The sequence below is a fragment of the Podarcis cretensis genome, assembly GCF_951804945.1.
Source record: "Podarcis cretensis genome assembly, chromosome: 2".
NCBI classification, from domain to species: Eukaryota; Metazoa; Chordata; class Lepidosauria; order Squamata; family Lacertidae; genus Podarcis; species Podarcis cretensis.
The window spans coordinates 115,127,581-115,144,676 of record NC_137171.1 but is presented as its reverse complement, the minus strand read 5'-3'; the positions used below and the strand labels follow the sequence as shown (position 1 = coordinate 115,144,676).

General features: G+C 48.2%; 2 protein-coding genes across 2 annotated transcripts; both read left to right on the top strand.

Annotated features, from left to right (window-relative positions):
• The first annotated feature begins 2,208 nt into the window (after positions 1-2,208).
• Positions 2,209-8,245, top strand: SLC25A53 (solute carrier family 25 member 53). The gene is made up of 2 exons (XM_079964019.1): positions 2,209-2,648; positions 5,897-8,245. Exon 2 carries the CDS (start codon positions 5,935-5,937, stop codon positions 6,787-6,789), a length of 855 nt encoding a protein of 284 aa, XP_079820145.1. The 5' UTR covers positions 2,209-2,648; positions 5,897-5,934; the 3' UTR covers positions 6,790-8,245.
• Positions 8,246-9,741: 1,496 nt separating this feature from the next.
• On the top strand, positions 9,742-15,649 carry LOC307210619 (thymosin beta-15A homolog). Its single transcript, XM_079966617.1, has 3 exons — positions 9,742-9,886; positions 12,824-12,958; positions 15,200-15,649. Exons 2-3 carry the CDS (start codon positions 12,859-12,861, stop codon positions 15,235-15,237), a joined length of 138 nt encoding a protein of 45 aa, XP_079822743.1. The 5' UTR covers positions 9,742-9,886; positions 12,824-12,858; the 3' UTR covers positions 15,238-15,649.
• Positions 15,650-17,096: the final 1,447 nt, after the last annotated feature.

Sequence of the window (17,096 nt, the reverse complement as noted above, 5' to 3'; positions counted from 1 at the left end):
TCGAGCAGCGGTTGTGGCATATAAAAATAATTTAACATGAAGCGGGGGGGGGGCATTAAGGTTGCCACCTTTGTCCTCACACAGGACAGGACGTGGGGGGCTGGGAAATGGGGACCAATTCCCCCCCACACACACACCTGGTGCTGAAAAAACTTCAAAGCATTCCACCACCATCTGCGCTGCAGCCTAACTGGATAGCAGGAGTGCCAGCTTGGCCACGCGACTATGGGTGCCCAGGGCCATGGGTACCATGCAGTGTGCATGGCCCTGGAAACGAAATTTGTGGGTGCCCGGCCCCTTCATGAGGAATTTTGTGGGTGATTAAGCACCCAGGACCCCAGGGTATTGGCACCTATGCCGGACAGCCCCTCTGGAACTTGTCACACGCACACAAACACAAACTTGTAAATTTGTCTGTGCTTTGGCAGCAAGGTTTAATGGAGGGTGTGGTTTTCTGAAGCACCTCCCCCTCCTTTTAAAAAAAATTACTTTTTTTGATACAGACAACCGCAAAAGAGACTACAACAAAAAGCATAATAACAATAATAACACAATTTGACAATTCAGATTTAAATACACTGATATACCTATGGCTGCATCTTTTAAACAACATTTTCCCATCTCTCTCTCCTCCCTTCACTTCCCCCCACTATTCACCTTATCGCTTAAATATTCATTCCAGATTTCTTCATATTTATCCATTCTTAACTTGCATCGACATGCAATTCGTTCACATGTAGCTAATCTGTCCATATTATCAATCCGTGTGCTCAATGGAATCTTTTTGCGGCTCTTCCAATTCATCAAAACAAGGGTTTTTTGCTTCAAATATAGCACGGTACATCCATATAGGGTTTTTTTGGACTCCTTGAAATCTCCCACATTTCTCTCCTTTAAAAGTGGGGGTCAAGGTAACCTGGGAGGGGTTTGCAAAGGGGTAGATGGAATTGGTGGAGAAGGGTAGGGCCCCCCTAGCAGGGGCGTAGCAATGGGGGTGCAGGCCGCACCGGGTGTCAGGCTGAAGGGGGGGTACCATTTGGTGCGCACCCCGTGACTCCCCAAAACCCAGCGAGTGGCAAAGCTGCTGCTGTAGGCTTGGGAGTCGTGGGGGGGGGCAAATGGGTTGCAAAAGAGTGATCCCATCCCCAAACAAAGCCCCCTTCCCCCTCCCTCCCACTTCCAGCCAGATAGCGGTGGATTTAACTTTCCACGTCAACATCAAGGGCTCCCTAGTATTGCATATAATTTTCTTTTCTTTTTTTCTTTTTTTTTAAAAAAATATTATTGGTTTTCCAAATTTACAACAAACGCACATAGAAAAAAATTTACAATATTAAAAAGAAAAAAACAAGCAAACATATAAACGCCTAACTGTTTGAAGCCCTATATAATTTTCATTGTTAAGTGACTTCCTCAAATCCCCCCTGAGTTCCATAAATCTCATTGTAGCAGTTTTCCAATATCCACTTTCTAAAAAACTTAACTTCTTCAAATTGCTATCTTTCTTTCTCTAAATGATAATTTCAATCCATAATGTTATACAATTCAACACATTTTACTCCTAGGCCAATGTGGTACTTACAAACAGTTCTACTTATATTATATTAGAATATCTAGCTAAATTATCCTTAAATTTCTTCCAATCTTTTTGATATGCCTCCTCTTTCAGATCGCGGATCCTTCCAGTCAGGTCAGCCAGCTCCAAAAATTCCATCATCTTCATCTGCCATTCCTCCACTCTTGGTATTTCTTGCAATTTCCAATTTTTGGCTAACAAAATTCTTGCTGCAGTTGTGGCACACAAAAACAATCTAACATCTTTCTTGGGCAATTCCAATCCTGCATATAACTTTCTTATTGGGGGCGGGCTTTCCTGAATTCCACAGCGATCCCCCCCCCCCGCCATCAAGAGTGGTTTTGTACAACACTCACAGAGGCACAGTGGCCCTAGAATAAAATAACAAATAAGGAAACAGGGTGGGTACCCCACCAAAAAATCATAGAATTGTAGAGTTGAAAGGGATCTCCAAGGCTCATCTAGTCCAACCCCGTGCAGTGCAGCAATCTCATCCAAAGGAATCCAGATATTGACTGGAGAAAATTAATGCGGCTCCTGATGGAGTGGTACTGTGTATTTTGCTTAATGTTTCGCTGACAATTGTGTGCGTTTCAAAATTTCATTCAAAGAAGCACATGGGAGCCAGTAGCCACTTTCTGCGTTGTCTCGCAAGGTGTGGGGGCAGGGGGGAAGCCTTTCGTTTAATTTTCTGCAAAGCTGCTTAATTTTCTGCAAAGCTGCGGCGCTCCGTTGCAAGAAGGGGTTGGGCTCTCCTGACGCCAAAGGATGCAGCGAACGCATCTTTGGCTGCTGAGCAGGAGAGCACAGGCAGCCGGAAGTTCATGCACCACGCAGACAGCAGCAGCAGCTTCTTGTGAGAAAGGAAGTGGGAGGTCTCTCTCTCTCTCTCTCTGCAACCCCCCCTCTGGCACCTGGAAGAATAGAGTAAGTGAGCGAGAGAGTTAAGGGAGGAGGATGAAAAGGGGACAGATCTCTTGGCCTGTGTCTGCTGTTTCTTTGGAGCGCTGCAAGGAAGAACTGCACCTCTGAGCATCACTTGGGGCCTTTAGCAAGGAGAAGATTTGTTCAGGTACCCGAGCCAAGGCCGGTGGCTGGTGCATCACCCTCTGCCAAAATGTGGGGTTTTCAGAGGCTGCTGTCCAGAGGATTGGGGGGATGGAGGGGGGGTGGGATCTGCCTACCCTCTGCGATGGGACCTCCTAACGAAAGGTGATCCCCTGCAGCCTGATGGAGCCTTAAGGAGACTCAGCAAATGCAACCCCACCCCATTTTGCAGGAAGCTCTGCCAGAATGGCCCCCATCAGTGTTGCAGTTGATACATGTGAGGCCTGATCTACGCATGCAGCCAAATGAGGTGGTAGAGCAGATCTGAAGAAGAGATCTAAGGCTGGATCAGGCCAGTGGTTCACCTAGTGCAGCATTCTGCTCTCCAGCCAGAAACCCCTTAGCATCAGCTTTCCGAGAAGAAAGTGAGCAGATCGGAGAAGGATAAAAGCTCCAGGCCACAACAGAGCCTTTGCTTCCCTCCTCTCTCCCAGCCCTGCTTCTTATGAAGGGGCATAGCCAGTATTGATTTCTACTTTTAATTAAGTATTTTTCATTACTTTACTTCCTTTATGGGGGGCAGCTCATGCCCCCCCTGCTATGCCTCTGGGTGACAGACCCCTCATGTTAGTCAAATAAGTCTCTGTATCTCTTCATAGGAACCTAGGACGCCGTCTTGCCCAGTCAGAGTGTTGGCCCACCTACCCCAATATTGTCTACACTGACTGGCAACAATTTCTCTCCAGGGTCTCATGCGTGGGGGGGGGTGTCTTTCCCAGCCAGGACGCGAGTGGCGCTGTGGTCTAAACCACTGAGCCTCTTGGGCTTGCCGATCGGAAGGTTGGCAGTTTGAATCTGTGCGATGGTGGTCTGCCAACCTAGCAGTTCGAAAGCACACCAGCGCAAGTAGATAAATACCGTATTTTTCGCCCTATAGGACGCACTTTTTCCCCTCCAAAAATGAAGGGAAAATGTGTGTGCGTCCTATGGAGCGAATGCAGGCTTTCACTGAAGCCTGGAGAGCGAGAGGGGTCGGCTGCAGGAAGCTCTGCGCAGCCCTCGGGAGCCCGGCACGTAGTCGCGCTGGGCTCCCTAGGCTTGCGGATAGCAGGCTGTCCTGGGGGCTGGGGTCGGGGAAAGCTCAGGCTTCCCCCGTGCCAGCCCCGCGCCTGGGGGGTAAATAATTTTTTTTCTTTATTTCCCCCCCAAAAAACCTAGGTGTGTCCTATGGGGCGGTGCGCCCTATGGGGCGAAAAATACGGTAGGTATTTTGTGGTGGGAAGGTAAACGGCGTTTCCGTGCACTCTGGCTTACGTCACGGTGTTCCGTTGCACCAGAAGCACTTTAGTCCTGCTGGCCACATGACCTGGAAAGCTGTCTGTGGACAAACGCTGGCTCCCTTGGCCTGAAAGCAAGATGAGTGCTGCAACCCCATAGTCACCTTTAATTGGACTTAACCGCCCGGGGTCCTTTCCCTTTCCCTTTCCCAGCCCTGTCTAGGGATGCCACAGGGGGTTGAACCAGGTGGCATTGCAGATTGTGCCATTTGGAGTTCCCTTTGAGTCAGCAGAGTCACTCAGAAAGTCTCCCAGAATCTTCTTCCTCAGTTCAGCTCATCTGTTGGTGAATTCCCATGTGGGAATAAACCCCTTGCGCAGGCCAGTTCTGCTTCAAATATTTCCTGAAGAATTAACATTACAACTTATGCAGCTATTGGCCTGAGGAAAATAAATCGAAACTATATACAGAGAATCATTCCTCATCTGTGCTCTCCAGCCATCTGGCCAAGGTAACGGCTACAGTTCTCTCCTCCAGAGCATGTCTAATAAAGAAGTCTGTTGCTAAGGAAACCCTGTTGCTGGGAAAGACCTGTTGCCGGGAGAAACTTGTTGCTAGGGGCAAAATTATGCAAGAATCATTTCAAGTCTGTTTTTTAGATTACACTAACACCGGGGAGCTTCTGCATGTGCAGGGGGTTAAGGGGCTTCTCGGTAGTGACCCCCACCCTAAGGAACGCCCTCCCATCAGATGTCAAGGAGATAAGCAACTACAAAATAAAAAAAATTTCCTTCCAGTAGCACCTTAAAGACCAACTAAGTTAGTTCTTGGTATGAGCTTTCGTGTACATGCACACTTCTTCAGATACACTGAAACAGAAGTCACCAGACCCTTCTATATAGTGAGAAGGTGGGGAGGGGTATTACTCAGAAGGGTGGTGGGATTGGGTGATTGGCAGATAGCTGTGACGAGCCTGTTGACGACTCTTAACGACTGCAATAGGTCTTACAGGAAAAAGCAAGGGGTGAGAAGGTGAAAAATGGCTTTGTCATGTATAATGAGATAAGAATCCAATGTCTTTGTTCAGACCAGGTCTCTCCATGGTTTTAAGTTTGGTAATAAGTTGCAATTCAGCAGCTTCTCTTTCCAGTCTATTTCTGAAATTCCTTTGTAATAGAACAGCTACTTTGAGATCTTGAGATCTACTTTTTTATTTTTTTATTTTGTTTTGACTATGGCAGACCAACACGGCTACCTATCTGTAACTATAAGCAACTACAGTCATACTTCGGGTTGAAGTTGCTTCAGGTTGAGCGTTTTTGGATTGCGCTCTGTGGCGACCCGGAAGTAACGGAGTGTATTACTTCCAGGTTTTGCCACTCGTGCATGTGCTCAAAATGATGTCACGCACATGCGCATAAGCAGCGAATCGCAACCCGCAGATGCAGGTTGCGTTCGCTTCAGGATGCGAATGGGGCTCCGGAACGGATCCTGTTCGCATCCAGAGGTACCACTGTATACAATCTTTAGAAGACACCTAAAGGCCGCCCTATATGTTGTTGTTTAGTCATTTAGCCGTGTCCAACTCTTCGTGACCCCATGGACCAGAGCATGCCAGGCACTCCTGTCTTCCACTGCCTCCTGCAGTTTGGTCAAACTCATGCTGGTAGCTTCGAGAACACTGTCCAAACACCTCGTCCTCTGTCGTCCCCTTCTCCTTGTGCCCTCCTTCCCAACATCAGGGTCTTTTCCAGGGAGTCTTCTCTTCTCATGAGGTAGCCAAAGTATTGGAGCCTCAGTTTCACAATCTGTCCTTCCAGTGAGCACTCAGGGCTGATTTCCTTAAGAATGGATAGGTTTGATCTATATAGGGAAGTTTTTAATGTTTTATTATGTTTTTAAATATGCTGGAAGCTGAAGGCAACCCAGTCAGATGGGTGAGGTAAAAATACTAAAATTATTGTTGTTATTATTTCTCTCTTCTAAATCTTGAAGTCCAAAAGAAGAAGACTCCCAGCACGAACTCCAAGAAGATGGAGGAGAATCACCACAAAAGATGGAGCTCCGCCAGCTGTGCTGTGGGAGCTGCTTCCAGCTTCGCCACCACGCTGGTGACCTTCCCCGTCTACAAGACCATTTTCCGCCAGCAGCTCCATGCCTTGTCCATCACGGAGGCCATCAGCCAGTTGCGCCAGGAGGGCCTTTCTGGCTTCGCACGAGGCATTGCCCCTCCGCTCCTGGCCAGGACGCTGCAGGGGGCCTTGATGTACGGCACCCACGACAACCTCCTCCGGGCCTTCTCAGACAGGTCCCCCGGGCCTTACTCGCTGAGAGACCGAGCCTTCGCAGGCCTCCTCTCGGGATTCCTGGAAGCGCTGGCCTTTGGGCCCTTTGAGAGGGTCCAGAACGTTCTCCAGGACGGGCGGACCGTGAGGAGATTCCCCACAATCTGGAGCATCCTGGAGGAATTCAACTCCTATGCCCCCAAGGAGAGGCTGGCCCTGGGCTACTACCGAGGCCTCAGCCTCATCCTGACCCGCAATGGCCTGGGCTGTGCCCTCTACTTCTCCTTCAAGGACCCCCTCCGCAATGGCCTGTCTGACAGGGGCTTGCCCCGCTGGCTCCCCGCCCTGGTGTCGGGCAGCATGAACGGAACCGCCATCTCCTTCCTCCTTTTCCCTCTCGGCGTCCTCATCACCAATGTGCAGTCTCAAGTGGGGAAGGAGGAAGCCCTCAGACTCCCGGCGGCGGCTGCAGCTGTCTGGAGGGCTCGGGGCAGGAAAGCCACGCTCCTCTACAGAGGAGGGTCCCTGCTCATCCTCCGGGCCGGAGTCACATGGGGCCTCACCACAGCCATCTATGACTTGCTCGTAGACATTAGGGGCTAGGAGCCCCTATCCCATCCCGTTAAGGCCTTCCCAGAGCGGGGGACATTATTCCGGGCCAGGCCAGAGAGGAAAGGTCCCCGTAGGGGAGGCAGGGAGAGGAAAACAGAACGGAAGACTGTTAAGTTGTGGATAGACATAGCAGCGATTCTCCAAACAGCTCTTTATTTGTAAGCTAGAACAGAACTGAACTGAAGGGTTCAGCCAGCCTGCTTATATAGAGCTCCAGTACAACGTAACTGTAACAACTTCCTGTAACTATCCAATCACTGAACGTCACTTTCGATCCCTTATTTGCATATGTGGACCTGAACTATCTACAGTATCTCCCTGCTGGCCCAGGGTGAGAACTTCAGTACGTAACAAGGACAATGTTTAATCTTGGGGTGAGGTGGGGAAGAGACCCAGTTCTAGAGCAAAACAGCAGGTGGAAAATACAGGTCGCAGAATCCTCTGCAGAAACCTGAGGCTGATGGAGAAACACCTGCTGATCTTGCCACCTAAGGCCTTCTCCTCGATCCAGTCTGTGCCTCCGACTGCAGTCCTCAGCACCATCAGAAGTGGTTCCCATTGAGATGGGGACCTGCCTCTGAGGAACAGGTGCCTACCTGGGGTTGGGCAGGACCAAAACCGGAGGTCCATACCTTAGGTTCTTCCTTTTCGTACTATATGCTGGCAGTGCTGGTTTTCTAGAAAAAGAGGTGCTGCAACTCACCATGAATGCCTCCCTCATTCTCTTAGAATGGGAATGGTGCCCACCTGAGAAGTGCCTGAACCCACCTGAGAGGTGCCAGGTGAGCTCCAGCTTGGGGGGGGGACTTGCTGCATGCGGGTATTAATTAATTTAAGCTGCAGTATGAAACAAGCATAAGGGGAAGTCCCTTTGAACACACTGCCACTTTCTTCTGAGTAAATGCAAGGGGGCTTCCACTGTTAACAAACGGAGGCAGCAAAGAACAAACAATGCAATGCAATGGTTGAATTAATTTGCACACTGAAGACTTTGATAAGCCAAACTCCCCTCTGACTCTTCTGATGAAGTGGGCCTGTACTTATTGCTGCAGATATATGCACCCACATGCGTACCTAGTTATTCAGTATTACAGTAGACAGACACAAATCGTTATGTGTAATGCAGTAAACCTTGCTTTTTTAAGTGAGCTGTATCTCTGTACTAATGGCATGAATTAAACTGATTCAGTAGAAAGAACTCTTCGAATAATTACCTGAAGCTGGTCATGACTAGTCATTATTATTTTATTTAGTTATACCTGTAAATAAATTAAATTCAAAATGTGAAATCATTACTGTATGCTGATATGGAAAATAATCGAAGTCCTGTTTTCGGAGCTCCCACATTCTGCCACTGGTTGGCGCTCGAAGCAGCAGTTGCAAAAGCACGCAATTAATACAGTTTACCTTTTTACCTTGGGTTAAGTACTTAATTCGTTCCGTAGGTCCGGTCTTAACCTGAAACTCTTCTTAACCTGAAGCACCACTTTAGCTAATGAGGCCTCGTGCCGCCGGAGCATGATTTCTGTTCTCATCCTGAAGCAAAGTTCTTAACCCGAGGTCATATTTCTGAGTTAGCGGAGTCTGTAACCTGAAGCGTATGTAACCTAAAGCATCTGTAACCCGAGGTACCATTGTACCTGGCAGTCAGAAATGGGCCCCTTGTCACAATTTCAAAACTCACCCATCTATCCCACCCTAAAAATTAATCAATTCGTTGGCTGGGGGCCAGCAGACATCTGACAGGTGTTGCTAGGAAGAACACCAGCCATCGAGACAGGCCGGCCTCGCAAGGCTGTTGTAAGAATTACTGCAATGACGAATCAATGCAGGTGGGGCGCTAACAGCACGGACAAACATGTCCTGTTAAGAAAATGGAGGATACTACTGTATAGAATTCCCTGGAGACTCACCCCCCAAGAAGAAAGGGAAGAAACTATGTAAGAACCCAACAAGGGACAAGGATGTGTGCAAGTATAAACAGGAACAAGAAAACCTGCAGAGGGGGCATAGAAGGGACCTGAGAACGGATTGATATTAGATGAAAAATTGAAGTTATAATATGGGAGGATAAACAAGAAGAGGGTATGAATTTGCTGAACCAACTTTTAAATGTAATACAAAAAAGGGAGGTGTGAGGAAGTCAGGAAAATAAGTAAATGAATGGTAAGAAATTGAAAAGAGAGATTTTTAATTTTTTTATTTATTTATATTCTTTTCTATGTAAAATTTTGGTTTTTGTATTTTTCTTGTGTTTTTTGTTTATCGTTTTGTAACTTTTTTCTTGCTAAAATTTAATAAAATATCATTTAAAAAACAACGACAAACAAACATGTCCTGTTTACTCAGTGGTCACTTGGGGCTTACTTTCGAGTAAGTGTGGCAGGGTCGAGGAACCAAGCAAGGTTACGGGAGAGCTCAGCCGTGCTGTCATTTCGATCAGATGACAATCCATTTGGCGGCGGAGAGGGATCAGTCAGAGGACACGCATTGGGGGCTGCCTGGAACAGTTCCCGTGTCTGGGCAAAGAGGACTTTCCCGGGCGGGAGAGGCGTTGTCACCATTCCGTTGCCCGGGGGCACCATGCACGACAGCGCGCATCGAGCCGTCGGGGTGATTTCCTGCTGGCACATTGCGGGGGGGGGGGGCGACAGAGGGGCGCCACATCCTCGCTACTGGGAGGGACTGGAAGGCAAAGACTTCCGAGGGAAGGTTTCTCATTGGATGCTATGCTGGGGGGGGGTTGGACTAGATGACTCCTGGTGTCCCCTTTCAACACTAGGGTTGGGCATTCAGAAAAACCCCACCTGCCTTATCGGCCCCGCTTCCCGGCGGCCACGTGCTGCCTCTGCCAGCTCGGGCATGCCCTCCCGAGGAGCGGGGGGGGGGAGGGAGGAGGCGGGCCCGCCCCGTCCAGCCCTGGGGCGCGTAGTTTTCTCCGCCGCGGCCGCCGCAGCCCAGCCAGGCTCGGGGACTACACTTCCCGGCGTGCCGCGCGGCTCGACGCCAGCTATATAAAGGCTGCCCTGGACACGTTGCCTTCGGAGAGCGCGGTGCGGATCAGTTCGAGGGCTGCAGGCAGTTGAAGGTAGCGGAGAGAAAGAGGGGCGGTGGCCGGAGCTTTGTGTCCGGGGCTGTTGGGCTGTGCCGTCGAGGGGCGCGTGGCCGGAGGGTTGCAAAGCCCGGGGAGGGGGCTCTCCTTGCTTTGATCTCCCTGGGCGCGGCGCCGGGTGGGATCCCTTGGGGCGGGCGCGTTATGGCGTGGGAGGGGGGCGGCATGCACATGCTTCCGAAATGCTTGTCCGACGTTGACCTGGATGCACGGGGGATCAAGCATTTCCCTTGCTCCTGCGAGGTGCAGGATCCTGTGGGTGTGTCCGGCGAATTCGGTGCATGCCTGTTTTGCAGTTTGGGTTGGGATCACATCGCGGTAAACGATGGTTTGGGGGCCATCGAGCACTTGTTTGGAGGAAGTGAAACGCGAGCTTGCATTCAGACGACCAGACTGACTCGCATCAGCCGTCGGGCAACGGGAGCAGCCAGGGAGGAGGAACAGTGCAGAACTTTCGAACAACATGCACCTTGAACAATAGGTTTTCTTGGCGGGGAAACAACCTCTCCAGTACTGTATGTTGCTCCCTGCCTGATAACGCTTGTAATAGTATGATGACTTCACTATGTCAATAGTGAGGGGAGAGATATTGTGTTGCACGGTACATAATGGCTTTTTCCACCTGCCTTGCCCCACCCTCCAGATTTAGGAGCCTTCACAGAATCATAGGGTTGGAAGGGACCCAGGGGTCATCTATTCCAACCCCCTGCAAGGCGGGTATCTCAACTGAAGCATCCATGACAGGTGGCCACACAACTCTGCTTTAAAACCTCCTAGGAGAGGTCTACAACCTCCCAGAGAGTCTCTTCCACTAGCAAACAGCTCTTACTGTCAGAAAGTTCTGATGTCCTTTCTTGTCACTTGAAGCCCTTGGTTCGAGTCCTGTCCTCCAGAGCAGGAAAAAGAGAGCCGTTTCCAGTGGAAAAAAACTGAGGGGGGAGAGACTCTGTTTGCCTTTGAGGGTGTTTGATTTCACCTGCGCTGCCCCTCCTTCAAAAGGGAGTTGCTACCTTGGCAGGGCATTGAATTTATGTGTATTTTATCGAGCTCAATAGAATGAAATATGAGTCACAGGGGCATGGAGAGTGTGTGTATTGACTTAACAGTACTTAGTCTTAATTAATTCTAACATTGCTTTATAGATTATAAATGCTGTATCAGTTTGTTCATCACATATGTTCTACTGTGTTTTATCATGCTGGTTATTTGTAAGCCACTTTGGGATTCCTTTGAATGAAAAACAGCAAATAAAAAACATTTCGTGCAAGGCTCCCTCTGGCAGCCAGAGCGACAAGGGCACAAGGCTATTCAATATAGGGCCTTTGTGGACCAGCTGCAGCCTCCCCACCTCACACTGTGGCTGGCAAAAAACCAGCTGCACCAACACAAGATGGGGGGACACACCTTACAGTACGCATGAAAAGGATCTAGGGTTTTAGTGGACCACAAGCTTAACATGTGTCAGCAGTGTGATGCAGCAGCAAAAAAAGCGAATGCTATTCTAGGCTGTGTCAACAGAAGTATAATTTCCAGATCAAGGGAAGTAATTGTGCTGCTCTATTCTGCCTTGGTCAGAGCACACCTGGAATGCTATGTCCAGTTCTGGGCGCCACAGTTTAAAAAGGATGTTGACAAGCTGGAACATGTGCAGAGGAGGGCAACCAAGATGAGCAAGTGAGGAACAGTTGAAGGAGCAGTTTGTTTAGCCTGAGGGTAGAAGGGGAGATTGAGAGGAGATCGGACACCCATCTTCAAATATCTTAAGGGCTGTCATGTGGAAGAGGGAACAAGCTTGTTTTCTCCTGCTCTGGAGGGTAGGACTCGAAGCAGTGGCTCCGAGCGCCATGAAAGGAGATTTCTAAACATCAGGAAGAACTTTCTGACAGCGAGAGCTGCTTGGCAGTGGAACGGACTCCCTTGGGCTCTCGTTCCTTGGAGGTTTTTAAGCAGAGGTTGGATGGTCGTCTGTACGATCTAGTTGAGATTTGTGCACTGCGAGGAGTTGGACTAGATGACTCTTCCAACTCTACAATTCTATGATTTCAAATAATGTTGGACGTTTTATGCCCTTTAAGAACAAATGTGCCGGGTGTTTGCATGCACTTGTGCATATCTTATCTAAATGGCGGGTGCCAAGCCCAGGGGTCAGCAAACTTTTTCAGCAGGGGGCCGGTCCACTCTCCCTCAGACCTTGTGGGGGGGCCAGACTAGATTTTGAAAAGAAAAAAGGAACGAATTCCTATGCCCCAAAAATAACCCAGAGATGCATTTTAAATACAGTGGTACCTCGGGTTACATACACTATAGGTTACATACGCTTCAGGTTACAGACTCCGCTAACCCAGAAATAGTACCTCGGGTTAAGAACTTTGCTTCAGGATGAGAACAGAAATTGTGCTCCGGCGGTGTGGCAGCAGCGGGAGACCCCATTAGCTAAAGTGGTGCTTCAGGTTAAGAACAGTTTCAGGTTAAGAACGGACCTCTGGAATAAATTAAGTTCTTAACCTGAGGTACCACTTTAAAGGCACATATTCTACTCATGTAAAAACACCAGGCAGGCCCCACAAATAACCCAGAGATGCATTTTAAATAAAAGGACACATTCTACTCATGTAAAAACAGTCTGATTTCCAGACCATCTGCGGGCCGGATTTAGAAGGCGATTGGGCTGGACCTGGCCCCCAGGCCTTAGTTTGCCTACCCCTGCCCAAGCCTTTGACCCGATTGAAATAAAGCCTAGTTTTTAAGTGTGTGTGTGGGGGGTTGCCTTTTCTCTCTTTTTTTAAAAAAAAATATTTATTAAGATTTTGGAAATTTAAGGGGGGGGGGGCGGGTTGCCTTTCTCTCTGCTGTTTGGGTGCTGCCTCTCCCGCCCACCCCACCCTTAACGGAAGTGTCTGTGCTTTCTTGCAGTTCTCAAGTTGTCGTCTTGCTTCCTTGTGGCCAAGATGTGTGACAAACCCGATCTCTCTGAAGTGGAGAAGTTTGATAAGAAGAAGCTCAAGAAAACCAACACGGAGGAGAAGAACACGCTTCCTTCGCAGGAGAGTAAGTGTTTCCTGGGACGGAGCCTTCCCTGCGGGTGTAACTGGGACTTTGGTTTCCCTCCAGCCGCGAGGAAAAAAGAAACTAACAATCAGTTTGCAGGCGGAAGCTCTGCAACTTGGGGAAGGGCAAACTTGACCCACGACGGCTTGGTGGGGCAGCTGGTTGCAGCTTCAAGCAAGGGCCCACGCAGCTCTCCCAGTTCACTGGCATCTCTGGGGGGTGGGCAAGAGATGTCCCTGCCTGGAACCACGGAGAGTGTAGGCAATACTGAACAGGGTCTGACCGGAGCCTGGGGCTGCTGGGAAAGCCCAGGGCAGATTGGTGCTGCTTGGGAGTCCCACAGAAGTGCCTTGACTGCCTGACCCCTGGCCGGGCTTGTTCTTCCATCAGCGGCCCCACCCCAGGGATTGGCGCTCCAGATAAAACTGGATTCCTCTTTCCTCTACTTCTGGTTCCTGGTAAGGAAGGAGGAGTATCCTGTGGCAGCAGAGGGGCTGCTGCTGCTGCTTTCTGTCGACATCATCCGACAGGAATCTGGCTGCTGAGGAGGAGCTGAGCGTGTCTGGGCATCTCGGCCCCACCTGAAAAAGAGTTTTTGCACTCTGCTGGCTGGCTGAGTGAGGCCTCCATGCCCCCAAAGACCCACTTTTTATTAGTAGTAGTATTTAAAAAAAAATATTTTCAGGTATTCGAAATAAGTGATGAAAGAAAATTCGGGGGGGGGGGGGTGTAGTACAAACAATACAAAAATAAATTTATAGTATAATCCAGGGGCCAGCAGACTTTTTCAGCAGGGGGCCAGTCCACGGTCCCTCAGACCTTGTTGGGGGCCGGACTATACTGTATTTTGAAAAAAAAATATATGAACGAATTCCTATGCCCCACAAATACAGTATTTTTTGCTCTATAAGACTCCCTTTTCCCTCCTAAAAAGTATGGGGAAATGTGTGTATGTTTTATGGAGTGAATGCAGGCTGCGCAGCTATCTCAGAAGCCAGAACAGCAAGAGGGATCGCTGCTTTCGCTGTGCAGCGATCCCTCTTGTTCTGGCTTCTGAGATTCAGAATATTTTTTTTCTTGTTTTCCTCCTCCAAAAACTAGGTGTGTCTTGTGGTCTGGTGCGTCTTATAGAGCGAAAAATACTGTGACCCAGAGATGCATTTTAAATAATAGCACACATTCTACTCATGTAAAAACACCAGGCAGGCCCCACAAATAACCCAGAGATGCATTTTAAATAAAAGGGAACATTCTACTCATGTAAAAACACGCTGATTCCTGGACTGTCCGCGGGCTGGATTTAGAAGGCAATTGGGCCGGATCCGGCCCCTGGGCCTTAGTTTGTCTACCCATGGTATAACCCATTGTGTAGAATCAGTTACATTTCAATACATTATTATATAATATTGTCCTAATACATACATGATTATTAGCAACATACTATATGCTGTATAAGTTCGTACCAAATGTCAATATATTCATCCAAAGTCTAAATCTATAAGCAATCCGTTCATATCGTTAGAAACACAGGTACAGTATATAAACTGCAGTTGCGATATAAGGGACTGGTATTTGGACTGGAGCATAATTGGGAATAATAAGATTTTGGAATGCAGAAACAAAATCATCAAGCCATTAATACCAGCATCTGGGGAGACACCTAAATTGTATAAGTTGGCATCTCAGTGATTAGTATTATTAATTGTATTATAATTTGGCATTGTTATAATGAGGCTATTGGCTTATTGTAATTGAAAACTAATAAAAACTATTATCAGGGTTAATAATTTAGTTTACGGTCACCCCAATGCCTAGGTGCCATTTCCCCCACCCAGTGGAGTTGTTGTTGTTGTTGTTGTTGTTGTTGTTGTTGTTCATTTCATTTCCGTACTGCATTATAATTTAAAGGAAAAAAATTGCCAAACTGTTGGCAACTCATTAAAACATTGAATAAAAAATCAAAACAAATTCAAGCTTCTCTAAATGACATTTTACTTTACCCATATTTATTTACCTACTTAACTTACAAAGCTGTCCCATAGCAGAAGTACTCTAGGAAGAGAGTGTGGTGTAGTGGTTATCGAGGGGGAGATCAGGGTTCAAGTCCCCACTCAGTCATGAAGCTCTCTGCCTCTTAAGGGATCTCCATGTGGTTGCAATTGGACCCATTCCAGTCGCAAAACACGCCTGGGTAATGTTTAACACTTGCCAGAGCACTAATAGTTCCTCCTTCTCTTTCAGCCATCGAACAGGAGAAGGAATCTGCGAAGTGCTCATAGAGAAGGCCTCTCCGCATGGAAACATCCACGTTCTTCCTCCCCTTTTTTTAATTGAGTGAGGTGTTTTTGTAATATGATGATGTCTGTTGTGTATATTGAGCAATGCAGCCTCCTCTTTAGCTGCTTTGGGGGGCCTTGAAGACCTGCCCCCTCCTCCCCATTTCTTCCTGGGCTGCTTCCTGTTTGGGGGCTGCCAAAGGGGGTGGGCAAAGGATGCCAAGAAAGAAAAGAGTTCTGGGGCTCATGCCCCGCCCCGCCCCCCGCGAATCGCTCTCCTTCCTCTCTCCACATGCAGCAGCTCCACAAAGTGCCACTGCCTCAAATCTCTTTCAGCAGCTTTCCTCGATTTGTTTTTCCTACAAATGAAATGGAGAAATACCTGTGAAAAATAAACGAACATGAACTCCTTCAAGGTTGTCTTTTGTGTCTTTGTCAGAACTGCGGAGACCTGTTGCTGCTTCCTCCCTTGTGGATTGTGTACCCTCAAAAGTCTCCTGGTTTTCCAGGGACAGTCCTGGAATTACAGAAGCCATCCCGGTTTCTGATTTGATTCCAGAATGTCCCGGTTTTCCTTTTTCCTCCATCTCTTAAAGGGTAAAGGGACCCCTGACCATTAGGTCCAGTCATGACAGACTCTGGGGTTGCAGCGCTCACCTCGCTTTATTGGCCGAGGGAGCCGGCGTACAGCTTCCGGGTCATGTGGCCAGCATGACTAAGCCGCTTCTGGCGAACCAGAGCAGCACACGGAAACACCGTTTACCTTCCCGCCTGAGTGGTACCTATTTACCTGCCTGCACTTTGATGTCCTTTTGAACTGCTAGGTTGACAGGAGCAGAGACAGAGCAATGGGAGCTCACCCCATTGTGGGGATTCGAACCACTGACCTTCTGATCGGCAAGTCCTAGGCTCTGTGGTTTAACCCACAGCGCCACCTACGTCCCTCCCTTGTGGATTGCATACCCTCAAAAGTCTCCAGGTTTTCCAGGGACAGTCCTGGAATTACAGAAGCCATCCCAGTTTCTGATTTGATCCCAGAATGTCCCGGTTTTCCTTTTTCCTTCACATCTTAGAGAAGAATTAAAAGTGGTGTGTGTGTGAGAGAGAGAGAGAGAGAGAGAGAGAGAGAGAGAGCGTGCGCGATTGGGTACGAAAACAGGCCTGTTTATACTGAAAATAAAAACCAAATGAAGGAAACATTGAAGCTGGCATACAAAGCCCTTCCTATAATTTTGAAGGAAGATTTCACCAATCCACTTGAAATTCTTTCATTGCAGTGCTTCATATGTTACAGCAATGGCGGGTTTTTGCATTTCCATTGCAGGCTGACTATGCATGGCTTTTAAATTTGAAGGACAACTGTGGGCTGCTTCACACTTGTGTCCCATCAGGCAAAAAGGCAGGAAATAAACGAATAAATAACACTTGATCACTCTACACTGATCTGTTTTTACACATGCATGTTCATCCCTGGATGAGTGCATCCTCACCACAGAATATGTGCCATGCCTTACATCGCGTTAAGGACAAAAAATAAAGGTGGGGGGAAGCTATCCAAATGTGCAAAAAAAGTTTAAAATAGGTATTTTTGACTTGCTTTGGAGACACAGAAATCTGCCTTTTGCTGTGATGTGCAAAGTTGCAGTAAGCAGACAGCAAAACGGCTGCAAACAGAATACTTGGGACATGTTCGTCCCCATTCCTAATTAAGATCAAAGTATAACCCTATAAGGTAAAAACAAAAAAGGTAAAGGACCCTTGGATGGTTAATTCCAGACAAAGGCGATTGGGGTTGCGCCGCTCGTCTCGCTTTCAGGCCGAGGGAACCGGCGTTGGTCCACAGACAGCTTTCCAGGTCATGT